At 33.6% G+C, this 27,297-nt stretch overlaps 1 protein-coding gene and 1 long non-coding RNA gene across 2 annotated transcripts in view; one reads left to right on the top strand and one right to left on the bottom strand.

Annotated features, from left to right (window-relative positions):
• The window catches only part of LOC124362451, a 401,560-nt gene that overhangs the window by 143,780 nt on the left and 230,483 nt on the right, over positions 1 to 27,297 (bottom strand). Inside the window, exons 3-4 of the mRNA XM_046816968.1 lie at positions 15,498 to 17,077; positions 12,762 to 13,938 (exon numbers count right to left, since the gene is read on the bottom strand). Of these exons, the coding sequence (XP_046672924.1) occupies positions 12,762 to 13,938; positions 15,498 to 17,077 (2,757 nt within the window). The remainder of the gene's footprint in view (positions 1 to 12,761; positions 13,939 to 15,497; positions 17,078 to 27,297) is intronic.
• Positions 25,268 to 27,297, top strand: part of LOC124362452 — a 156,497-nt gene continuing 154,467 nt past the window's right edge. Inside the window, exon 1 of the long non-coding RNA XR_006922457.1 lies at positions 25,268 to 25,374. This is a non-coding gene — a long non-coding RNA (uncharacterized LOC124362452). The remainder of the gene's footprint in view (positions 25,375 to 27,297) is intronic.

The raw sequence follows: 27,297 nt of genomic DNA on the forward strand, positions 1-27,297 counted from the left end.
GGTCTTTAATATACAATGACTTATAACTAAATTTGAATATATTCTGTACCTTTATGATCAAAATCTCTGAATGAACACCTTAAACACGATAAAGAGTACCTTTTTGTGTACTGCTCCAAATCTATTTTAATTTTCCTAGAAATTAATGAGATATGCATATTTAAAAACTCAATAAAATCTCCTTGATCAAACTGGTAAAACACATACACATTGTGAGATCAACTTAAAGATGTATCCAGTTTGAGTTTCAAACATTTATTGTTTTGGGATTGGTACCCTTATTCCACTCAACACATGTCAGACATAAAATTTAAATTTAATTAGCCTGTAATGGATAACATTTTTTTGTAGTTCCTTTCATGAAAAACTGTCCACTAAACACGATACGAATACATTGTCACAGCTCGTAAGCAGTGGATCGATCAGGACGAATTCTAAAGCATTGCTGAATGATACCAGTTGTAACCCACGGCTTCATACGAATTTCCGTGCACTATAACACCAAAGACAACCTCTTTATGAAATCTTGAGAAAACAATACATTTTATGTGTATTATTTTTGTTTTGAAAGATCTGACGAGGAACGCCTCCCAAATTTAATGTTCCTCAATGACGGATAAAAATACAATTTAGAAGGATCCAACTAAAGATTATAACCTTTTAGAAATATATGGTAACGTAATAAAACTGTTTAGTTCGGTTGGTAGTGGTTTGGAATTCACATTAAGCCATTGGTCCCTAGGTTATGTTAGACAGGACCTCTTAAAAATAAGACATTGCTTAACTTTTTACCTTTAACTGTTCACCTTCCGTTTTATATATAGAGAGATTTTGCTGTCAGACGTTGTTTGAGGCTTTTATTAACTTACTTGTTTTCACGACAGCTCGCTGCTGATTTCCGGTCGCACTCCACTCCAGCCAGTTGTCACGTTTTGGTGCACACACAACACTGTATCGTGAAAAAATCACGATACAGTGAAAAAATCATAACTCATTCTACCTAAACCAAAATGGACAGTCTAACTGACATTTTGTGGAGAACTGTTTGAATAAAATAACTTGAGACTTTACATGTGAAAATAACTTTCATGTGATCAATCCTTTCACCACCTCCACAGTAACATATAGTAAAGCTGTAGCTCTCTACTCGAGAGATTAGAGGTTCTATTCCGGGGTGGAGGGCAGTATCATACCAAATTTCAAATAGAGTGGACCATTTTCGCTTATAGCTTTAATTCTAATAAATAAAAATACAACTTGAGTAGGAAGAACCCCATTAAAACTTTCATGAACTTCAAGTTTGTTAACCTACTCTAAAATAGAGACTAACGAGAATAATGATTCTTCAATTTAGGATCGAAGTACTTCTATAAACTCCAGGAGCTTTATTTATATTCCTTGAGCCAAATTAATTAAATAATTTTGTTGTTCCATTTATCTATACATGAATGTATTATTGTATTATTTATCTGTAACTTAAATATACATACCTGTAAACTCCAGTACTTGTTCATTTTTCAGTTTTTAAGTGTGTACATTATTTTACAAATATTAGAAAGTGTAAGCCAAATGTAAACGTTTTATATGAACAAACACTAAGACATCGCTTAAGGGTGGTTCATGGCTGTTACAGGGGTGTTCTGACGGTCTGTGGTAAGAGAGGAGGGGGTTGAGTGACTGATTACTCTCCTGGGGTGAGCCCAAGAGCATGTCTTTATCGGGGAACTGTTTAGTGTTATCTTCTAAATACAGAAGATTACCTATTACTGTTACTGCTATTAGTACAGTGTATAGTTTATATGTTAATTTATAATTGTATTTATGTTTAGAAGAATTTTTTATATAAGAATTTGAGCTATATTTAAATTTGGAATTGGAACATAAACTGATTTAATGAAAGTAATAATAATTTGGTGTGTTACATATAATATGATAATATCTAACTCTAAGGGAATAATAATTCAAGGTGAGCAAGTCGTTCGAGCAAGCTAATAGAGCTTCTTGTCAAAGAAACGAAGCTAAAAACTTAACCTTTAATAAAGGAGATTAATTTGAGTTTGAAACGAAACGAATTTATTTGAAATCCTTTTTATTTGGAACAGTCGACGTTAATAAAGAGAGATAAGTGATAAGTTTAGTATATAGTAAGTGAGGTTGAATACATATGTTCAAGGTTGATAATGAGGCAGGATGATGGTTGGGAAGATGGCTCCACATTGATAGGACAACAAAAAAAGATGAAATATTGATAAAAGTAAAGTAAAGTATAGTAAAGATGTTTTATTTTACCAGGCGAAGTTAGGGCTAAGAAGCCCTCTCTAACACTTAACCTGAGCTAAAAGGTTGCTTACGAACCACCACCAACGGCCGGGCAAGAGGGCTGTTTGCAAAGACAAGATCGCTCGGCGGTCACTCATCCAAGCAGCAGCCACGCTCAGTGTTACTTGAACTGGTTTTCTTGCGATAACCGTTGTACCCGCTACACTGCGCGATGGTAGAGAGTACATTTGAACATAGGTCGTATACTTAGGATGGACACTTCAATACTCGAAGTTGTTTCAATTAATTGGCTCAGCTATATCAAAGCCTTTCACTGGAAAGGCTGGGGAAATTTCATTTCTGTCTGTCTGTCCACACTGCCGTCAGACACTGAGTTCCATAATGATGAATGTCACTCCATGCTATCTGGTTAAGCGTTGGCGAATATTTTTACATTGGTCTTTTGGGTAATGATGGCAATGAGAAAATAGCAGAATAAATGCATTTCTAAACAAACTGAGTACAATAATATGAGATTTTAACATAAGACATTTTTATTCTTAGAGTAAAAAAAGAAACTGGATCAAGGTTAAATGTTGGAGATACAATTTTATTACAGCGCACTCTTGCTTTATAATACCTTCCATAGCTCCACGGTTATTTTTTATTAATTTACACTGTTATATAACGTAACGTAATGAACAAAAATGTGAATTTATCTAATGGGAAGATAAATATCTTAAGAAAGATTTCATTTGTAGACGTTAAATTTGCATGAAATTTCATTTTAACATAGGCCAAAATGAGTTCTACAATGGTCAATGTTTAATTATAGTATTTGGATGAGCGTCATTTACACAATTTCTCTTTTGTCTGCCGGGAGGATATAAACTTTTTTCTGTATGATTGCCCGTCTGTCTATCTGTCTGCACTACACCTCGATAATGAAATAAACTATACACTTGTAGCAAGCAAGCTCAACTCAACGATGTCTTTTTTGTGCGACACATGGTGTGGCGTACTCATATGTCAGGTAGTGTAAATTACGTTGTAGTCTTTGTAAATTGAAATGTTTACTAATACAATGAAGGTTGGGGTTTATAATTAAATCTTAAATCCACCCATATCATACATTGTACTTAGTTTTAAAGAGCGTAAAATATGGCGTATCATCCCTCACGCCGACGTACACGTTAATAACATTGTAACATACCCTTCTGTGAAGCTACAATAAAAAATTGAAATGGTTGTTAAAAGTTAAAATTAATGAATGAATATTACATTTTAAGTCTTTACATCACCAGCAACCATTTTGAAGTCTTGCTGAGCGCTGTTACAAGAGGAGCGTTGTTACAATCAACATTGTAATTTTCCACAATGCCTATAATAATTTTACACATCATTTTACTAGACACCAATACAACACCTAAATTTTGAATTTTGCCTATGTTAGCTTAAACCGATTTTAAAAGTAGATATAATTTTTAGATAATTCAATATATACTAACGAACGTGACAGGATTTGTTGCCATGTAGAGGACCTTCTTCGTTGCTTCCCGTCTAAATACAGAGGATATGAAGTTCCTCTACAGTCGCTTCTGCTCCTTGCATAAATAATGGCACAAGTATTTAGTATGATGTATATAACATCATATAATTTCAAATAGATTAAATAATAGTTCTATAATTTCAAAATAGGTTTCAAATTTGTTTTAACACATTTGTGTCAGTAACAGTAATGATATTATATAACATTTTATTTAGCATATGTCCATTTAGATACACCATCCTGATTGTATTATTCTGTGCCATACTCTCTGTGTACTCCGAGTAAAGAGTTTAACTAGCTAGCACAGTCCCACGTGAAGTGTAATGCTAACGATGTTTACACTCACCGTAGAGTAATATAGATCTCTGGAGCTGAACATGTTGTATAAAAATACTGGATTAAGTATGCAATGTTAAAAAACTAGAAGCGAGCTGCTGTATGTCTGTACGTACAAATGCCAGCAAACATGATGTTTACAACAATTTATGTGATTTCCAAAACCATTTTTCTAAGTAATTTCATATTTCTTTTGAGTAACTAATGCAATAATTAAGCTAGTTTTGTAAACATGGGCATAAAATCTATACTATCTATAGGATGCTTCCTATATTATTGAATTATTTATAGGAATATTTTTATTTTTAATTAAGAGAATTGTAAACTTATATAGTAATTGAATTGTAAGATTGTGAACCTTCCAGCAGTGCTGAATTTCTTGTCAATTCGGGTTCAAGGAATGCTAGAAGCTTCCTTTTGTATGTAGGTATTGAGCACAGGTTACATGTCTGGGTTGGATAGGTACCATTCAACTCAGACATTGTGTTGCTCAATTTTGATTGGCCAATGTTAGCTTGATTAGATGGTGGGAGGGACTTCTAGATCCTTCCGGTGGCTTCAACCACGTTTTCCAGGAGATTCTTTGCTGTGTGCTCAGAGAGTGTAGACGTATTAAGGTTTAGCCTACTCTTGCCGTTTTTGATTTTTCGGGAAGAAGGTTGAGTTTGTTGAGTTGTAAGATTAAAATTTATTTTCAAAATTTAAAGTCTCAAGTTTGAATTAATTAATCTATAATAGTCATTTTAGTTACTTGGAGAAGTCTTCAGCAGATGTGCGAGGTACTGTGAAAGTTAGAATTTAATATTGAAATAGAAAATTACTTGATGATCTTTTCCTGTTCAATTTGTTTAATCAGGAATAAATCTACTACAAAAGAAAATTTATTTAATCTTCTGAGATTCTATATATATTTTAACAAGTTCCTAAATTTAACATTCAAAGCCAAGCGGATAATTCTAGATAATTCAATAATTTGTAAATTGGAAATTTACAGAAAATAAGTAGTTTGAAATTGATACAATTTTGACTTTAACTGGTTGGACATTGTCTTTGTTCATAAATTAAATATTAATATTATCTTAATTTGTTTGATTTTTATTTTGAGAAGAAGTCGTATTTTATTATTTGTTGTATTTTATATTATAAGAAGATTATTTTATTTTGAAGTTTAATGAAGATTTTTATTTTGAGTTTGTGTTGAAACATTAGCACTGAGAACTTGAAGGACACAATTATTGAATGATTGATTGATTGTTAGTTTTAAGACTGGACTTGTGAACTTTTGATGGGTTAAAAACATGAAATAATTGAGAATAAATTCTAAGTAAAAAAGATAGCTTGGAGTTGCTGTATTATTGATTTTAAAATTTATTAAAATTACTATTATTTTATACTGAGTTTAATTATTGAATTCCATTGGAACTTGTGCATTCTTAAGATAAAGGGTTATTAGTTCAGAACACAATTGATCGCTCTTATACTAAAACAAAAATAGTTGTGATTTGTTTATAGAAGATACCCTTACTATAGACACGTTACACTATCAAAACTTAATATATTATATTAATGGATTGTCATAGTTGAATTTAACGATCCAAACAATATGATGAAAACTAACTGTCCTTACATTTAAAAAAAAGGCAATGTTCTTAATGTGATGTGCTATAAAACATCAAAGTAGTACATGTAGTCCAGTTACTTTAATGTAATGAGCTATAAAACACAAAGTAATAGTTGCAGTCTATCTTTAATGCAATGTGCAAAGTAACATAAAGTGATTGTGGAGCTCCAATCCTGCTTTAGTGTAATGTGAAGAAAACCATTGAAAGTGGTTATTATAGACCTATTCTACTGTAATGAACATAATTAAGAGATTAATAATCTATCTACGATTATTTTGTTGAGGCCTTATAAATTTTTCTAAATTTAAGTCAGTTACTAGAAAATGTCAATAACACATTTCCACTAATCATTCTGTTACTCTCACTTTGGAAGAACGATGGATAAGTAGGTAGGATATTGAAAAGAATTCATACCAAAACCATAGTCTAGCTTGTTGAAACACTGAAGAACAGTAAAGGAAACAATGTCGCTGTATACGCCTGAATTTCACGAAATTCTTTGTCGTTGCGGGTTAGTCAACAATACAGAAACAAAACAATTAATATGTACACGAGTTAGTGAAACCATTAAGCTCTCGAAAAGTCAGGATGCAGGTAAGTCGGAGACAACGGGACACAGTTACAAAACAATAACGCTTAAAAAAGTTGCCTCCATGATGACCCCTCATTATACGTCTACCCTCAAAATTAGTTAGATGCCGAGTTCTTATTATACAAGATAGAACTAAACCCCAGCCAACAACAAGTGGCTGTAACAAAGCTCACTTTACTAATGAAGCATTAAAAGCTACTTTCTGGCTTCAATGCCTCTTGCTGAAATAAAACTATGTTTTCGTTTTACAAAACAACACATTTTCGCTTTTCAACGTATTTTTTATTTATTATTTACGTAGGTTTTCAAAATATTCAATTCTGAATTTGAATATTTAAATTACAGCAGTTACTTTATTTTATAGACATAAAGTTGTCTATAAAAAAAACACACACACACACACACACACACACACACACACACACACACACACATGTATAAAGTCTATAAATATAAAAAAATACGTGCCTTTTACTTACTGAGACAGAGAGTTGAATTATATAAATATATCTCATATATCTTCTACAACTTCACATGAGAGGTTTGATTTCGTAATTGGTAAATGTATGATTTTATGGACTGTCTGATAAATAATAAGATTTACTTTCTGTTACGGGAGTAAATCACTATGTATTTCATGACTATAATAATGACACGAAATTAAATTATATATTGTAACTGTATAAGCATTGAACTTCTGGTCAAGTGGTAAAGCAACAAATAAGACTCGCATCTTAATCGGTATCTAGGGAACAGTTTAGGAGCGCCCATCAATCTTCTAATTGTAGGCGAGTGGTGTATGAAACTTCATGTCACTGATTTTTAGCATTTGAAGGTTAATGAATATACATTTTATACTAATTATATCTTTTATATTCGTCCGAAGTGTTACAATAAATGAATATATATATATATATACATATATACAGTGTTGCCAGAAAGTTTAGGGACACCCCACATAAAGTGATAGGGACCTGTGTCCCTATACTATCAGCAGATTGGCTAACTCAATATATTTCTCCATTAACGCAGTGAAAACAAAGTATTTTGGTGTGACTTTCATTACTTTATGTATAAAATCTTTCAAAATATGAACTTTTTTGTGATTTTAAAATTTTGGAGGAAAAATCTGTTTTTTGAAACATTAAAATTTATAACTTCTAAAATAAATGTCCAATCATCTTAATAATTGGTACGTTGTTTTAACATAAGGATATGGAGTAAATAAATGCTATTGTGGCAACTAGAAAAAAAATCACTCACAGTTTGGTGATCGCTCAAAGTTCCTTTATTTTATTTTTTTACAAATACGGAAATGGCGATGTTTGTAGCTGACGGCAACAAAGCAAATGATGAAAGAGGAGTGCGTGCACATCAATATCCCTTCCTCTGTTTTGTGAGGAACAAGCTGGTGTGCGTGGATTGCCTACCACTCTCACAGTTCAGGCGCTACAACGCACCAAAGTTATCAGTTTTTCATTTCCGAAAAAAAAATAAAGGAACTTTGAGCGATCACCAAACTGTGAGTGATTTTTTTTCTAGTTGCCACAATAGCATTTATTTACTCCATATTTTATGTTAAAACAACGTACCAATTATTAAGATGATTGGACATTTATTTTAGAAGTTATAAATTTTAATGTTTCAAAAAACAGGTGTTTCCTCCAAAATTTTAAAATCACAAAAAAGTTCATATTTTGAAAGATTTTATACATAAAGTAATGAAAGTCACACCAAAATACTTCGTTTTCACTGCGTTAATGGGGAAATATATAGAGTTAGCCAATCTGCTGTTAGTATAGGGACACAAGTAGTATATCACTTTATGTGGGGTGTCCCTAAACTTTCTGGCAACACTGTATACATATATATATATAAATATATATATATATATATATATATATGTTTAAAATTATTATTCATAGCTAATTATATTTAGCTAATTGAGACCATTGTTTATTTTTGTTAACAAAAAGGGGGTAGCTATTAATTAATTTTTTTAGTTTATTTAAGAGATTTTTGCGCATTTCAAAGCATTCATAACATAAACCAAATAAAATATGTAGCTGAAATGTTGCAGGATGGTTCCCTTGTTTGGTCACTAAAATAGAGGTCTGAACTGTTTGGTCTTAAAATTGTTTAAATTTTATTTTCGTAAATAAAAATATAAATTTTCTAAGTTTTATAGACTTACACTAAACGACTAACGGTTTTTTATTAAACTAACTTTAATTGTTATTTGTTATTGTTGAAAGGTTTTGAGCTAACTCAGTCCATTTACTATCTTCAAGCAATACAGTAGTATATAGTATACAGAAGTTGCATAACCCTATTTTTGTTTAATTGCATGTTTTCTGTTTATAGTACCACTGGCAACCGCGGCTTTGCATACAATTTCGTAGGTTTTGTACCTGTATGAGCACTTCTGGTTCGAGTAAATTATATTTTTGACACCGATTTTGAGTTTGACTTCTTCTCACGATCAAGAAAATATGTTAAGTATATTTAAGAAAATAAGTGTATATTTATGGTTATTTTAATTTACTCCGGTCCTAGAATTTTTTCTCCAAAGTTGATTTTGCCTGTCTCCCGATCAAGAAAACATATATAAACACACAGCTCTGAGAAGCCTACTTTTGTCAAAAGAAAACTTAGATAGGTTTCATAACAGTATTTAAATTGTATAGTAAAGTTAGACTACATTGTCTCTTATATCTGCATTGCTAGTAGTTACCCGCTGCTTTGCACGCAATTTATTAGGCGTTGCACGTGTATGACCATTGCTGGTTCGAGTGAATTGTATTTCCGACACCAATGTTGAGTGTGACTTGTTGTCACGATCAAGAAAATACGTCAAAAAGTTTACAATTATGGCCATTGTAATTTACTTTTTTGTGTGATTTTCGTTTTGTAACACATTTTATTTTGTTTTGTTTCCCGATCAAGAATATATATATATATATATATATATATATATATATATATATATATATATATATATATATATATGTTCTATATATATGTATATAGAATTATTCTTTAGGTGATTTAACGACAAATCTTTTACGATTTTGTGGAATTTTAATAATTATTTACAAGTTTCACATCATTGTATACGGAGGTGTATCAAGATCAGGCAATTAAACAGTATTTCTGTAATAAATAACAATGAACATAACATAATCTCATATCTAAACCACAATAAGATTAAATTGACTTAGCTGAAATAAAAATATCCACGAGCACATGTAATGAAAAAAAGAGCAGTGCTAATTAAAGAGCAAAGGAAGTATAGAAGAGTGAGAGCGAGTATCTCTTTGATCCTATTTGTTTGAGTACACAGAGAGTCTTTGCTGCATCAGCCTTTGCAAACTGAATATTTCAACACCTAGCCTTTATTCCATAACAATTTTGCGACCGTTTCCAACACTAAAGAGAGCCACTACTAATTTTATATAGCCTGTCGGCTGAGTAGAGGAAATATTAATATTCACAATAAAGTGATGGAAATGTAATCGTGAAATTGAGTTTACGTAATTGTGTGGAATAAGCGTGTGGTAAACAAAACATTTAAGAAGCTTTGAGGGAAACAAGAGAAAGATGGAATTGGAATGCTGTTGAATAAGAAATGAAGTTACGCAAACTGCTTGAGGCCACATCGAACTAAGTGTAAGAAGTTTATCAAGTCAGAGAAGTTGTGGTTTACTTTGTTTCCGAGGAAATCTCACGTTTTGTAACTAATTTGAAATTAGGTCGATATTGTTTTAATACTTCTTTTTACCATATAAAAATATAACAGGTGTTTCAAAGGCCCCCCACACCTTCATCAATTATTTTCATGTATTCTATGGGGCATATACAATAAAATTACTTAAGCCTGCGATGGATTTGAAAACTACTTCATTCACCACAAAAATGTGTTGTAGAAAAAACTAATTCTAGAAAATATTCTACAATTGGATACTATGTTGTATAAAAATTGTATTGCCTCTAATTGTATGGTTATTTTCATTTATATCGAGAAATTTAAGATGAAATGTTATACGATGGGTTTATGAGTCTGGGAAAGGGAGAGGAAAAGGGCGAGCCTGAAGAAAGTCAATTAAGTTTTGATCTAAAGTTAAAAAATTGCTACTCATTTCAAGTGAAAATAGTTCAAAAATGAATAGATAAAAAATTTTAGGACGAAATAATTTGCTTTAGAGTAGATGCAACTGAAATTTAAAAAAATAATGTTTTTGATAGTTTAATATAAAACAAAAAGATAAAATATGAATTTTAAAGTTGTATTGGTATTACAAATTACTATGCTTCATTATTAATTAATCTTCAATATCGTATTTGAAATGGTTGGAGAGTGTCATTTTATTTTAAAATGTATGACAGGATTTATAAACTTTAAAAAATTGTTAAAATGCGCCTTACAAAAATGTTAAATATACACAGCTCAAAAAAAATCATGATATAAATGTTTATACAAAAAAGTATATTTTACGACTTCTTCATAAATCTATCTCACAGTGAAAGCTATTATTTAGCTATTATATTTAGTTGCAGATAGCTAGAATTATTTTATAAATATTTTTATTCCTTGGTTATTTTTATAAAAAATTAATGCTCTTAATATTCCAACATATCACGTATTTTAAAAATCATAACCCAATCACAAAATATGCTAGTCAGGTTCAAACGTTTAGGCAGAATATATATGAAGTAGTATAAATCTTATCATTATATAGAGTGTTTTTAATACTGTACTGTCCTAGCAATGTAGTTTGGGAGAAAATATGTTTAATGCACGATTGTTAAGTGTTCATCAGATAATTAATTATAATTACATATTTGGCAGTTTTAAATTTTTAGAGTAAAATTTAAAGATTAAAAAAGTATATAATTAAAAAAAATCTAAAACCCCAATCCTAGTTGTTATATTTATAAATTCCTTAGTATTTAAAATTTTATTGCTTGTTGATCGTTTATAATTTTTTTCTTTCAGTATTAAAAAAAATTAAATTACACTTAACACAGTTGAAAATCACGTTAAATATTGAAATATGACAGTCTAATCAAACAAGAGTTAAAAAGCCGTCTTTTAAGAAATATTAAAATTTTAATTTTCTGGGACTAAATTTAGAAGGTAAGACATTGGCCAGAAGGAGGTGTAAGAGTTAAGGCAAAGTTTGTTAAGGCGGCTGTAAAAAGTGGAAGTAGCCCTAAAGAAGATATACCGAGCGACTTCAGGTAATAAATTTCTTGGAGACCTTGTTAAGAATTTCTGGAGGAATATTTTTCTTTGTTACTTCCCAATTTCATAACTCACTCACAGTTGACTTTAGCACTATAATCATAATTTTCAAGCCAGTAGTTTATTAAAATTTTAAAGTAAGGTATTGATTCATACGAGATGCTACTGAAAATAGAATCCTACGTGAATTATTAGTGAAGTGTTGCTTCGCTATTCTGAATAGCCTACTTCAGATTAAGGAAATCTAAAATGTTTCCAAACAATTCAATGCAAGTAATGTGTTTGATTCTATGATACTTTTAGGTTATTTAATGTGAAAGCGAATTAAATATTTAATATTTTCTAGATATAACGAAAATCAACAACGGTTTTACATAAAATTCCGTTGAACTTGGTCAAATATGGGGGAATACTAACTTTATTTAGTCAATATTGTTATCCATTGTCACGCGTTTTCCCTTAACCTTCCATTTTATTAAAAGACCACAAGATGGCTCCTCAAAACTTAATGTTACGTTGCTTTCGACTCATACTAGCTGATATGATGAAATAGTCTTACATATCGCCTCACTGTATCGTTTATGAAACCCGGAATGTAAATGGAAATTGTAACGCTTTTTGCCGAAATATGTTACTCAACCAATGAATTTAGACAAATTTTTGTATTCAGCATGCATATTTTTGGTTTTATTGTAATTGTAATGATAAATTTTCAATGTGTATGGTTAGGTTTTATAATAATCTTTTGTTAAATGTTATATACCCGTATAGTGCCTTTTCTTTTATACACAATAGGATAACTTATTTAACTTGAGTTTCAGTTTTTATGATACAAAGATCGATAGTTGTATCAAAATGTAATTATTGTAGTAAAATTTCAGTAATACTGTGTATTTTATTAATGAAATACTGGAAAATCTATCATAGTCTTATTAAAACAAGTACGGTGTATAGTCAGGTCTACGTAATGAAAGTCCACAATAGCACGTTTAATTTGCAGGACTATGGAAAACATATATGAATTTTTTTAGAGTTGGAGAAAACCTAATTTTAGGCTAGTAGATAGCCGTAGCCTAGCCTCAGCTGCTAGGTGGGATTTGAATTAGCAACTTAGAAGAAGAAAAATAGCAATGAAAAATGTATAATACTATGACTAACCTGTGGCGGACGTGAGTGGCGGCGGACTGGAAAGACTTGGGTAGCGAGAGAGACCGCTGCTGTGTGTCGACCACCATGCGATCTTGGTGAGCAGGAGCACTTCCAGGTCTGGAATGATCTTCATCACTCATCCTCACAGGAGACTTGCTGGTGCGACCCTCCTCTAGAGGTGTGGACGCCCCGGAGCTCTTGGCATTGCGGGGAGACTTGGTCATGGTGCGGTCGGAGGTAGTCACCCAGATGTCGCTAGACGATGAAGATGCTGAAGACTCGCCTGTGTTCACTATCACACTGTTCACTTCGATAGGGGACACTTTGACAGGATCTGGGGAAACCGCACTGGTGACGATCATGCCGGCCCGATACACTCCCGGCTCGACGGCGTCCATGGATGAACCTGCGGAGGAAGAAGTGTCGCTGAGACCCACCTTGAGTCCGGGGGCTTGTGGGGAGTTCTGCACGTTGCCACGCATAGGCATGTGGGAGTGTTGGCGACATTGTGGCCCTACATTACGCCAGTCTACGTCGATAGTTGGCGTAGGAACATTTAGACTGTTTCCTCTCTTGGGGTAGTGCTTGGTGGGGGAAACTTCGTGTTCATTCATTCTCTCCAAAGACGCTGGTGACGATCTGGTCGACTGATATCCGTTGCGTACTCCTTCGATCCTTCCTCTGTCCCTCCCTCGACGGTCCTTGTAGCCCGTGTGGTTTACAGTGTTGGGGTAGCTCTGAGACAGCCTGAGCGTGGCGGGCGGTACGGGTGTGTTGGCGAGAGGGGTGAACGATTTGGTGGTGGTTGTCGTATGGATGCCGTCACGGTGGGCGCAGTGCGGCCAGAAGTCGCAGGTGGAAGGGTTGCAAGGGTTGGTGCAAAACTGGTTGTTGCCCACCGGAGACGATGATTTGCTGCCGAGACTGGGAGTGGTCACCCCCCTCTGCAGCACCTTGGGTCGCTGAGCCACGCTGCTGGGGATTCTACCGCGGTTACTGAAAACACCAGGGACACTGGCTGGCTCCGGTGATCTCTGCTCCAGACACCGCTGCATGATCAGTGCCCTCGCCGCCTCCCTGCTCCTGGCTCCGTACAGGAACTCCGTCACCACCCGTGCCTCTTCCTCAGCCTCCCGTTCTCGCTCTCTCTCTCTTTCCCTCTGTAATTCCTCGGATTGAGCAGTTCCTAAAATCAAAGTAATATATAATACGAACTATTAAAATAGCTTACATACATTTAGAAATAATATTTGGAAGTATACATGGAACTTACAAAAGAAGGCGATTGAATAAATCCATAAACTTTGTAAAACATTGGAAGACACTATAAAACAAATTACAAATTAAAGTTGAAAAAACAGTATAGCATTAGGAATAGCATTTTGTAAATATACTATTTTTAGTAAAAGAGTTTTTTGATATGTAAATCAATGCAACACGGAACAAATTTTGCAGGAGAGAAAGGAAGTTTGAGAGAGAAAACCTGTCCATTACGGCTTCACTTTGTCACTCAAACTTGGTCGCGTTCAGCTGAAAACAGGAGACTTGTTAAAGTTATAAACTCCTTTGTTACTTGTCGCCTTTTGAGAATGTTTGGTATTAGGAAGCGATTTTACCTGTAAAAGAGTGTTAACACTCGGGTACTTGGTTTCAAAATGAATTATCAGAAAGAAATTTATTTATAAAACTGGTAAAAAATATGAAACTAATTTTTGTATAAAGTTCCCCAAGGGAATAGCCTCTTTTATTTCACTGTGGTCATAAATGTAATATGGTCGAACTTAACTATCGTAAGGAATACTTATCTAGAGATGGCTTAGAAATGAAGCAATTTAAACTCAGCAGAGGGTGGACGCTGTTGTTACTGCAAACATGTAGATGTAATAACCGAAGATTAAATCGGCGGCTTTGTTTGTGGAAGTGGAAGTGGGTGTGGGTGTGGGTGGGGAGAGGTTCCAGATAAACAGAATACATGGCGGGTCACGCTGTCCCTTCTATTTGCCAGAGTTTTCAGGAAGAAGATTATAGTATCAGAGTCAGACTCTTATGGGCACAACTTGAATAACTCACTAATGAATCTGGATGAATGAATATGTTAGCAAATCATTATTAGTTTTGGATTTGTTTCTAAAGAACGATAATATTGACATTGCAGGTATTTTATTGCATGTTTACGATAAACTCTCTTGTTTACTTTACTAGTTAAATAAATAAAAAATACTCCAGTAGACAAAAAACATTTATACCGTATTTCTCGTAAATTTGTTTGAAGTTGTTGAAAAGAGTAATGGACACGTAAATTTTACATTGCAGTTAGAAGCACTATATATTATAAAATATATTATTGTATACTATCCACGTCAAAATGTTGAACTTTTTATATTAAAATGTTGCGTTGTGGCTTTATTAGCCCACAGACTATGACATAATGGCACATTAAATTCTCAATATTCACAACGATTTAGATACCATTTAGTTATTTAGTAGTGAGATAATAGTGAGTTTGATTAAATTTCTAACTAACATAAGCTATTTTATTTTGATTTAATTACTCAAAGTTTTATTCAACAATAAAAAAATATTATTATCTTTAGTCTCGATATAAAAAGTTTTATACAATTTCTTTATAAATGTGAATATGATATAGTGCATGTGGCATGCATTTAGCGCTGATAGTATGTTTACACCAATCGATTTTAATACATTTTATGTTATATTATGTAGATTAGTGTGTTGTACACTTACTCTGCAGACCGTGTCTTTTGGTCCGTAGCGGTTGCTCGCCATTGATCTTGACTACGACTCTTGGAGGGTCTTGCTTGCCATGGTAATATTCCCGGTGTATTGGCTCTAGCTCGGGTCGTCCAGCAGGAGAAGCGCCTCCAGAAGAAGCGGGAGATTTGCGCTCGGGCAGTTGGAGGCTTCTAGAACGACGAACTCTGCTGCCGCGACCGTCCCAAGTGGCTGTCACGTGATCCCGATGATGCTGTGTTGGCTTATTATGACTTCCGGACCTCCGGAAGGGACCCGCAGAAGGCGATCTGCTGCTGGAAGATGACGAGGAGGATGTTGGAGACACCTGGTTACTTCCGAGTTTTTTGTTGCTACCATCAGATCCTGGAGACCTCCTCATCTGACGGTGGTGTTGTCTTCCCCTCAGTGAGGAAGGTGAGACTCTCTCTACTGTTGGGATTATAGAATGAAATCCCATAGCGTCTGGCGAAGAGTTCACCATTGTAACAGAAGAATATCCGCTTAAATTTAAGGAAGAGCTAAGATTATCTTCTTCGTCGCCATCTTCGTATCCTCCCAAGGAAGAATCCGTTTCATTCAATCGAGGCATTCCGATCCTCACGCCGATGTTGCTGTCCAAACTTCTGAAGCCAAATGATGATGAAGAGGAAGAAGACGAGTCATATTTTTGAAACACGGTTCTTCGAATCCCGGACGCGTCTTCTAAAGATTTAGTCTGGGGAATCCCGTGTTGCTGAGGTGTACTGACTGGTGAAGGCGTTAACCGCTTCGGTCTCAGAGGCACTGAAGAGATCGGCGATATTTTCTGAGCGGATAGAGTTGATGACCAGTTCAATGTAGCTGGAGGTGAAGGTGGAGGGCTAGATTCTACGGCATTAGCCCTCGTAAGCACTGGTGGTTTGCTGGAAACTGTACGAGCTCTGTTGGATGTAGTCGTGGTCAGAAAACGTTTGTTGGAGTCTTGGAAGGCGGGCGGGGGAGATATGATCGGAGTGACGGGTGGAGGCGTTATAGGCTCCTCGTGGTGAAGATCTAGGGATGAAGGCGAAGGTTTTTCTCTTGTGCGTTTTGGTTCGTTTGGTAAAGGCAAAAAACCAGGCCGCTGTTGAGGAACATCATCTACTTGAGGAAACTTTCCCGGCTCACTTCTGCTGTGGAAGTCGGACATCTTCAGTCTGGGCGGGATGTTGTGGGAGGTGTTGACCGCGACTGGTGGTTTGGGCGGTGTGTAGGCGACTCTGCGGTTGTCGTCCAGCGACCGCTGCTGCACCTGCACCCACCCCGACCTGCCCAGGTACACGCCGTCTACCTCACGGTCGCACCACCGCACGGGCGACAGCTCACGGCTACAGTTGCCCGACCCTGACCCCGAGACTGACAGCGACCCTTGACTCTGCACTGGCTCTCGCCTCAGGCTGCTGGTCTTGCTGGGGAAGCGGTTACTGGTCGTCCCGACCATCACGGAACTCCTCGTGGTCGTTCTGCTAGTGGTCGCTGAGTACCCGATGGACGCGCTGGTCTCCCACGGCTCCGACGTGCTTCTCAGGTGCAGGATGGAGACATTCGGCCCTCTGAAACACATACACAACTTACTGTCTATTGTCGTACATAGATGTTATTAAACTTATACACACTTAAAACAAATAATAAAAAATAAGAAGCTGTTTAAATTTTACGAAGCAGTTCAACATAAAAACTGTAAAATATGAAAGGTTTTTAGCATACACACTTTATGGATAGTTTTACGAGACGAATAAAATTTAGTATCTAAACATTTAAGTAATAATGCTTCAAGTTTAAATCCATAAAAATCTTCCAATATCTAGAAAAAATGTGCGATTGTCTATTAATTCAAAGCTGGTAAACTCCACCCATTTAGAGTGTTTATTATGGATTTATTTGAATGTAATACGCTCCAGAATTTAAAATGGTTGCTTCTTCAAAGGTACGTTTTCAAGATTTAAAATGAAAAGGTTAGTAAGTAAATAGACCTAATAGTTTTAAATCTGAAACATACTAACCCAAATTATCCTAATGGTTCTTATTTACGACACCCAGGTATGGTCTATTTATTCCTTATGGTTGTATTGATTTCATGCTAATCTAAGTTAATAAATCAACCAGTTTGGCCCCCAAAATACAAATACATATGCACATAAAAACTTGATTATCACGTTGACTGCGGAAAACGCCTCTCGGCGCAGAATGAGGTTGTGAGTAACCGCCTCACTCAGTATAAACTGGCATTGAAGGTATTAAAACTGAAATTAAAAATTGAATAAGACCAAGATGAACTTAGTCTCTGTCTTTGCTAATGAGAGTTAATATTTAATTTTGAAATGAACCCTTATTACGTTAAATGCTAGACAAATAAAGTTAAGCAGTCTTGTACATTCGAAATTAAGGAAAGGGAGAAGAATCTCCAATCCTTGCTTCAAAGGAGCATTTAATCTAGGGCCAGTAAAAATATTATGCTTTATACCTGATATAACTATCTACAGAATGCATAATTAACTGGTCTGAATAAATAAATGTTGCAGGACAGTTCACACATTTAACTAACCCGATTATAGCGTGATCGCTGTAATTCAGTGATTTGCATCAATGAACATGTGTGACCTTTGTCACCGCATTACATTTGTATTTAACCCTGCTTAGTTATACTGTAGAAACAAAGGGACACTGTCCATAATTTGTAAAACAAATATAACTTTAATTGTAGAAAATAACTTAATAAATATTGTAATTTTAAGTAAATTTATTTCTGAAACTACTGATTACAAAAATACATACTGTATCTATTGTTTCAGATATTATTGGAGAATATTTATTTTATAGATATTATCTAAATCAGAGTAGGAAACTAAAAAATTATTTGTTTTACAGTTTCTAAACTATAACGCCAAATAAAATAAAACCAAACAATATAGCAACAAATATTTCAATATATTGTTCCAAAAAAGGCGAAATATGAACGTGTTTTATTATGATTGGATGAAAGCGGCAAGAAATACATTAGCGAAAAAAATTCACGCGGGAATTACGCGAACAATAGAAATTAATTCAAACAATAGAAATTAATTGTACGGTTTGAAATCGATCCTATTGAATTTGGTACAAAGTAATTAATACCATAATTTAGATTTTTTTTCATTAATACCATGATTTTTTTACCTTGCTCTTCTACACGACTATTAATCATTTTGAAAAATACTGTTTTTAACGTTTAAAAATAAGAATAGATGTAAAATATTGTTTACTCCAAACTCTTGCAGGAAAGATGACTCTGTCAGCTACTTTACTGTGGTCAACTTTGTACTATCAGGAAAGCACGAGAAAAAGATGGACTGATTTTAGCTTATCTGTTAGTTTTTTCGAGACTTTGAGAGTGTCCAAAAGCTCCGGGTAGGTGGTACAATATTTTGAACGTTCAACTTCCTCAATTTTAGTATGGGAAATTTAGCAATACTGTTGGTTTGTTATATTCCAAAAGAGTGCGTCCACGGGGTCAGTGGAAAATCCTAAATGCAAGGAAGGATCATAGGATAAAGAACATATAATTGTAAACATATTACTGAGAAGAATACAACGAAGAGGTAAAATTTCAGAATCATGAAAATGATAACAAGACCAAGTATACTTACCCGACTGTATCTAAAAAAAATTGATCTATTCAAGAATAAATCAAAATAAATTTTAAGAATAGAAAAAGAATTAATCGTGTTACATTTCAAATACCTGATTCTGTCATGAAATCCAATACAATGCGCTGGCAACTGTGGTTATTAGCTTGTTTGTTTAGAATTTTTAAGGAGACCTTCATGCGTAAGGATGCGGCTCTCTAGGTCACGCGTTAAATTCCCTGAAGTCATAAAGAATTTTCAATTGAGTGGCCTTTCGTGTTCAATGAACACATCATCAGACTCACATTGCGTAAGATTGGTGTGGGTCTGTGATGTATTCATTGAACACGAAAGGCCTCACAAAATAAAATTTCTTAATTATTGGAGCGTTTGTTTCTAAATTAAGCATTTGATTCCAATAAGAAGATGCTGGTAGAATGTAAGGTTAGTGTAGTCTACTTCTGTAAGCGTAGACGGATATCCTTAAAAATCGCTCCGATTACAAAAGTAGTGTTGAGGGGTGGTATTATTTATTTTAGCTATAAGTTACGATATAATTAGAATATGATTATTCATAATTAAAATTAATAAAGCTTATAAGTTATATTGTTTTAATAAATACCACATAGGCTCACGTCCTAAAATGTTACAAAGTATTGTTTGAGCAACGCATCATCAGTTGAAATTCAGTTTTGTAAATTCTGAACATTCTATTAAATTTATACATAGCAGACTAAGTAATATATCCATAATAATTATTATTAATAAACATAAATTTATTAAAATGTTATTATTTCCCATTGTAAGTGATTTTCACCACTACATACAATGTTCTCTATATTAATGGCGATACAATGGAAACGCAAAACCTATTTTAGATAAACACAATTTCTGAAGAAATTGCCAAGAATTAAAATACAGGTATATTGTTGGAAGATAACGAGTTTTAAGAAAGGCTAATAGAATACAGTGGACTGATCAATATTTGCCACCAGCTATTAGAGAGAGGAAATGGCTTTGTGATTGGTTGCCAAAAGTAGCACCACCTCAAAGTCAATTTTCTCCACCACTGCTTCTTTTCAACCCCTAAGATACCATCCCATTATAATTTATCAGAGTTTTTTATAGTCGCATTTACAACACTTTATAAAAAAAAACTGAGTTTAAGTACCTGAATGTATAAAAATAAATCATATCAACCACTTCGATAGATTGTTTAAACATTTATACTCTTATAGGCTTAATACAATCATAACACGGAGGTTTAGACGCTTAATGAAAATAATTTGAGAAATAGTTATCGCTAAAAACATTACTTAGTAATTCTAAAAGGCAAAATAACTTTGTATTTGATAACTGTAATGGCGGCTTACATTTTGAAGCAAAGTTTAGCTGGAATAGTGCAAAATAAGGACCATATGTTCATACCTTTGTAATAATGACTGATATTTATTTATTTTATGTATACATAATAATAAATGTTGTAACTGACGTAGAAGCATAATAATAAAAAAATCGTACATGAATTTAATAGTTTCTACAAAAAAGACCACGAAATCCCACAAAATTCAAGTAGACTTTTATTATAGTTCATAAGATGTGACATTTTCAAACTTCCGGGCATTGAAACACCTGTATTTGAAAAGCTTCTATTTATCTGAAAGTTTTCGATGAATGACGTCGGAAACCTACCGGATTCTTGAAACTTCTGCTCTCCATTAGCGTTCAGACTATATGTATATGTCTGTACTGAAAATCTCGCTCTCTGAAACATTATGGAATTTTGTATCTCTTGGGCGCAGGAAAGTTCGACTTTTAAAAGCTTTCATGAACTCCCAACTTCGCCGAGAATTCTTACCCCTTGGTGGTTTCTAATCCCTAGAGCTTTCCAGACACTAGGAACTTCTGGCCTTTTTACAGGTATTTAGAATCTTTTGGGATGAGATTCTTCTGGAAATCTCTGACCAAACAGCACCCCAGTTTTCTAAGGCAGGTTGGGAAGCCAAAGCTCCCATATTTAATATGAGGGAGATTCAGATCTCTATAAATATAGGCCTTTTATAATTACATGTTACGCAAGTCCTTCAAACAGTTGTCTTTAGAAGCTTCTGGATTATAGGAGGTTCCAATCTCTCGGAGCAAGATCTTGCCCTCTGGGAGTTTTCATTTGCTGGGATATTACTGTTTGTGTAAGGTCATGTTTCCCTAAAACATCCAGATCTTGCGAGCATATAGGTTCTGGTAGTTACTACGTCTAGACGCTTTCTGCCTCTTAAAAGTCAGGGAACTGCAGGGTTGTATGAGTTTACGTGGTAGGTCCATAACTGTAAAACTATCAGGTTCTGGTAGCTTCTAATGTTTGGAATTTTTTTTTAAATCGACAGATCCGTATTTTTTTAAAGCTAATCTTTTTGATAATTAAATGCTGGCTGCTTTTCATAGCTCACCAGTCTGTCATGTCGCATAAAAATATATTAAATAATTGTCGTTGGCTACTATTTATTCCCAAAATGTCCATGCCAAATTCTGCTAAAAACTTAGAGCGATAGGGGTCCTAAGATTGTTAGATCCCACCCCCGTTACTCAAACGAATCTCATGAATTATTGTCGGTGTTGTACATGAACGGTTAAAGATCGATACCTAATATTGATTGAAATCATTGTATTCATAAGCTATACAGAGGAAAGTGTGCTAGAACAGTTTTTGAACGTAGTGTTCCATCAATGCCTTGGCTTAAGTGGTACTGAATAACTATCCTGGGTCAGAGTTTTCCATAGAAATTCAATGCAAATTTCGACTAAGATCTATGGATAACTAGGATATCCAGAATTGTTGTACATGAAATAGTTTTTTTCGGCTTAGCCACCCTAGCTCTAAAGTCACTCACGTTATTGGTATTCGCTGTAAAAATCCTCTCCATACAAAGTTCAAATAAACTTTGGTTAAAATATATAAAGTGTTATATATTGTTATTAATTTAAGCAAATTCCTTAGTGGATAACAGAATTTTCATAAAACTCTATCAAGAACTGCGATATAATTTTGGCAACTAATGAGGTACAAAGGTTTGTTTACAAAAACAATTTTGGTATTATTAAAAAAAATTCAATGATTAATTACAATTCAGTTTCATTTTACATTAATGATTAATTCGTTCTTGAAGGTTGAATTTGACTTCAGATTATATAACATCGAAAGTACACCGACGTATGAATAATATTTGTACTACAGAGTTAGTATGTTTTTACACATTATACGTTTCGCATTGTCTTATGTATTACATTGTGACAACCCTTCCCGCTGCTTGAAGTTAGGTTCAGTAATAATTTTAAAGTATTCCATTATATTGATCTCTAAGATACATTACTGACATTTTTTACAAAATAAACCGATGGTGCGGAATATGTATGGTTCCGGTCGAATGTATCGAAAACTTTACTGCCTTTTGGACCTTTTGACCTCTAAATCAATAGTTGAACCAGGAGGAACCTACGTACCAAACTTCAAGTTTCTATGGGCTTTCTACCAAGAGTTATCGCGTAGACGGACAGGCAGACACGAGTTTAAGAAGGACCTGTTGGATTATTCTTAATAAGTTATATTTGAGAATTGTCATAAAGTGGAATTCGTGTGCGTAATTAACCGATCTCTTCGTCTAGGTAGCCGTAATAACTAATACTCCCCATTTGTATGACCAAATACAAGAACTTTAACACTTTATTAAATTGATTTAACGGTAAAAAACCCTATTGTTATGATTATTCAAGGAATTACGGGTGACCTAATAAAGTAAATAATCTGCATAAATCTATCAGCTACATTTAACAAAGTTTTAATGTTTCTTTCCCCAAGCACCACATTAGAAGACATTTCCTCCTCAAATCACTGGGAAACACGCCGCATTACTTGTTTTTGGTTCAATCCACGCCACCTGTCGGCCACAAAAGGAACCAATTTTGTCTGAACGACTTTTCACAAGTTTCGCAATGTACAGTTTCAAAGGCAGAAGAAGCAGGGAGAAACTTTCTAGACTTAGCTTTACGGATGGATTAATATGAACCTTCTCTTTAATATTAGAAGTGTTGTGGCTTTTTGAATAACAAGTATTTACTACACTTAATTATTACAAACTAAAGTTATTGCGGGATGGATAAAGTAACACAAATTATCACTATATTATTGCACAAAATTAAATTGAACGTTTTATAATAAGATTTATTTATTTGCAATTATAAACTTTTAACAGCATTAAAAAATTAGAACGGTTTTTATTTTTATGCGCTAACTATCTAAAATGTACTCATAATATCATTATCCCATTAAACAGAGAAACAGGGAAGTATTATTAAACTTTTAAACACTGTATAATTTCTAGGCAGCTTAGTATAAAAATCGGCCTATTACTAAATTGACCTAATATTACCTATAAAAAATATGTACATAAATTCACCGAACATGTATTTAGAGCCCACAGCCACTTCCAGTTCCAAATGTCTCTATAGTATCAATAAATATATCTATAGCATCAATGGCATATGGAAATGATACCTGTACCGAAAAAAGGCCAAACAAATTTATAGTCCAAATTCAAAGTTCATAGACAAGCTTGGTACTCCATTTATTTCCAATATGAAGGCTCTCTAATTTATGAAAATCCCAGCACTGATTTTTTTTATGATCCTACAAAAAAATTGTTTTCTTAAAAATTTTGTAAGAATCCTGTATTTCTAAAATAAACCATACTACTATGAGAGGTACTTACAAGAAGCTACAATAATATTCAGGTTGCTGAAGTGAGCAGTGTAATGCTTTAAGTGGGTGGACAAAAAAACTATGCTATAGATGATATGCTTGCTTTTTCGGGATCAAGTTCCATAAGGATGTTCATAAAATATAATAATTTTTCGAGTTGACAAGTGGACTGGTACGTTTATACTTTTAAAATATCTGTATTCTACAAAAATAGAACAAAATTAAAAGGTTCGTACAACAATGGAGGACTGTTATCTCCTAGGTAACTGGTGTGTTTGGCTCTGAGGACCAAGCCAATGGACAAATAAATAAAGTGATTTTTAACACATATTTACAATTAATAATGAGTTGTAGTTGAATCGCACCGATCAAATATATACGACAAAGAGAATGTAGGACAAGATGCTAAGAACGTAAGAACGTTTTAGTGCCTGTGAAATGAAATGAAAAATGCCTTTATTTACAGAGGCGAAGTTAGGACTTAAAAGTCCTCTCTACCACTTAACCTCCTTAATGCCATGGATGTGCAATGGCATTTAAATCTAAAAAGTCTGTTGCGTTGATTCCGAAGTGACAGCTTATGCAGGATGGATAGAAGAAAGCAGTTCCTGCTGAGAACTCTTGCAGCAGAAACCATAAAGAGGTGATCATAGATAATATCGCCCACAGATTTATTACTTTGATCAAGCATTATTTTAGCTCTGTTATGAGACTAGCACACGGGGCAAGTCTAGACTTGTTCAGTATTCCTTAAGAAAGAATAAGCTGCATCTACAACGTAGATAAACAAGACGATCAACAAAAGGGTATTAATATCGATTAAAAATCACATCAAAATTGTCGTCCAACATACTTGTTGCATAACAGGATTGTTTAAATTTAGTGTATAGTTAATAGTGTTTAAAATTTAATATTGAAAAAAAATTGAAGACCTGAATTAATTAAAACATTACGATAGGAATAACAATCTGTTGAGCAATACTTTTTTGCGTGTGTTCCAGTTACGTAAAACCATGCCAACAGCAATCAACAGTGGATTAAGAAGCTGATTTTATGAATTTCGCAATCAGTTGTAATCACTGGAACAAACATGTATTTTAACGATGCATGACAATACCATTTAATTGGGAAAGCTATAAATCTCTCGCAGATTGAAATCATCTCTTTTCCGTGATAAGGGTTTTAAATGAGAATGTTTACAAAGTATGCTGTTTGCTGTGTTGTTTGTTGATACTATACGTTTTTGTATAAATTTGCACTGTTGCCTGTCACACTTAGTACATTGAACAGAAAAAGCAAAATTGAAAATTGTTTGTGTATTTGAGGTTGAGTAGATGAGAGACCAACACAGCCCATACACCGTTTCAAAAATTAAAGACACATTTTGTTTTCATTTAATTTTAAGGGGTTATTTTCTTTGTTTATTTTCATTGTAATGCATTTCCAAAATCAAAAATTAAAATTAAACCTAAACTGGCAGAGCTGCTTATAAGTGAGTACACAAAATTCTGTAGTATATAGAGAAATATTTTTTTTAAGTTGCTTATACTAAAATAATATTTATTAAACTGGCAGAGCTGCTTATAAGTGAGTACACAACATTCTGTGGTATATAGAGAAATATTTTGTTTAAGTTGCTTATACTAAAATAATATTTATAGAATATGATTATTGTTTGTTAATATATTTTTATAACTTACATTAGTCTTTGCTTTTTAAATTTATTATTACATAAAATAAATAAGTAAGGTGTTAAAAGCCTGAAAATTTAATATTTGACACTAATACGTACTAAATATATATTCAGAGCTGGAATGCTTTATCACATCATATCTACTCTTCTGTAACATATTTAGAGCTAGTTTAATATGGAAGTAATTAGTATTTATCGAGTTGATTAAAAAATTAAAGCTTACTACTTTAACAATTGCAAGTTAATCAAGCATTAAAAGTACTTGTACAAAAGTCATTATGGATCGTTTCAATTAAGGTCTTCGTTATCCTTAAAGTGTTTGTCACATATAATTAGTCACAAGATTCGTGTAAAAAGTATTTCTTTGTTGCTTTTTTAATCAGAGAATTCTGACTAAGATCCTAATGCAAGGCTGAGAACCGTCACTTTAAGAACTAAATCGTCATATACGTTTCTTTTCACAACGGTTCAGGACATTACTAACAAATTTAACGTGATATAAAGTTAAAACTGGCAAGTAAATAATTGTATTAAAATTACAGTTTGTATGATTTTTTTGAAATGAATTGAATTGTTGACGTAGATACTAATTAGCCTTACAATAAGATCGGATCAAATTTGAAGACGCATTTTTGCTTCTTGATTATACGATGTAAGCCAACAGAGTTAACTTAAATACCTCTCACCGGGATAGGGCCTGCCTTCTTTATGCACATTAGGCAACCCATGCAAGAGTGTTAGATTTGGGTTAAATTGACATGGTGTCATCTATCATTTCCAATCTGGCTGATTTTGTTTCCTATAGCGCTTCATAAGATTTCTAACTGATTTATATGGTCCCTATCCCAATAGCTGCCGTAGTATTACCTCCTTTATACGGTGCGGTGGTTGATTTACTTTTAGAGTACTTTTATTTTATAGTACAAAGAGAGTCTTCCTTTTTTTTATAAATTTGTAGTATGTGCCTCCGACGTTTTCACTACACTCTTCTGCTTCCACAAGTTATCATCCTTGACTGAAGAATGTAACCAGCACATTATTATTAACTAATAGGAACATGACCATGGCGAAGGTCACGTGTTGCGTTGTTTTAAACTTCGTGAAGTAAAAATTTAGACGCATGATTCTGTCAATAGTTAGTTATAACGTTTTTATATTAGGCTGATATTTGTTCTAGATATGCTTTCGATTCTGCTGAGGTTATTTGATTTTCTTATAATTCGTTTTTTTATAAACTCTAAACCAAATATTTTGAACAACTCCGTATATCTATTCCCAATACTCTTGCAAAATTTATTACACTGTAATGGTTTTGTGTAATTAATAGTAGGTTTCTAACATTTTGTTTCGTATAAAGAACTATTCAGCCTTAGTTTTTAGACCAAGTATTTTATGGCATTTTAGCTTCAAACAGTTAGATCCTTAGATATATTCAGAAAAGTAGTTGATTCTTACATCGAATAAAGAAAGATCCTTGAAATAAACAAGAATGATAATAATTTAATCAAATAAAACTGAATAAGATTATTAAACATCTAACCACGTGTTATGAGGAAGCCATATTGATTTCTAATTGGTCATATTGATATATGGTTTGTTGTATTGTCTGTGTTTGTCAATAATAATACAGGTGGGACATACCTGTCTACTCACTTTTTTAAGCGGAATTGCAATACTAATTCTGTCAGTTTTGGCTCAATATAACATGGTTCTTCAAAGTGA

Source organism: Homalodisca vitripennis, chromosome 5 (genome assembly GCF_021130785.1).
Source record: "Homalodisca vitripennis isolate AUS2020 chromosome 5, UT_GWSS_2.1, whole genome shotgun sequence".
Classification (NCBI taxonomy): domain Eukaryota; kingdom Metazoa; phylum Arthropoda; class Insecta; order Hemiptera; family Cicadellidae; genus Homalodisca; species Homalodisca vitripennis.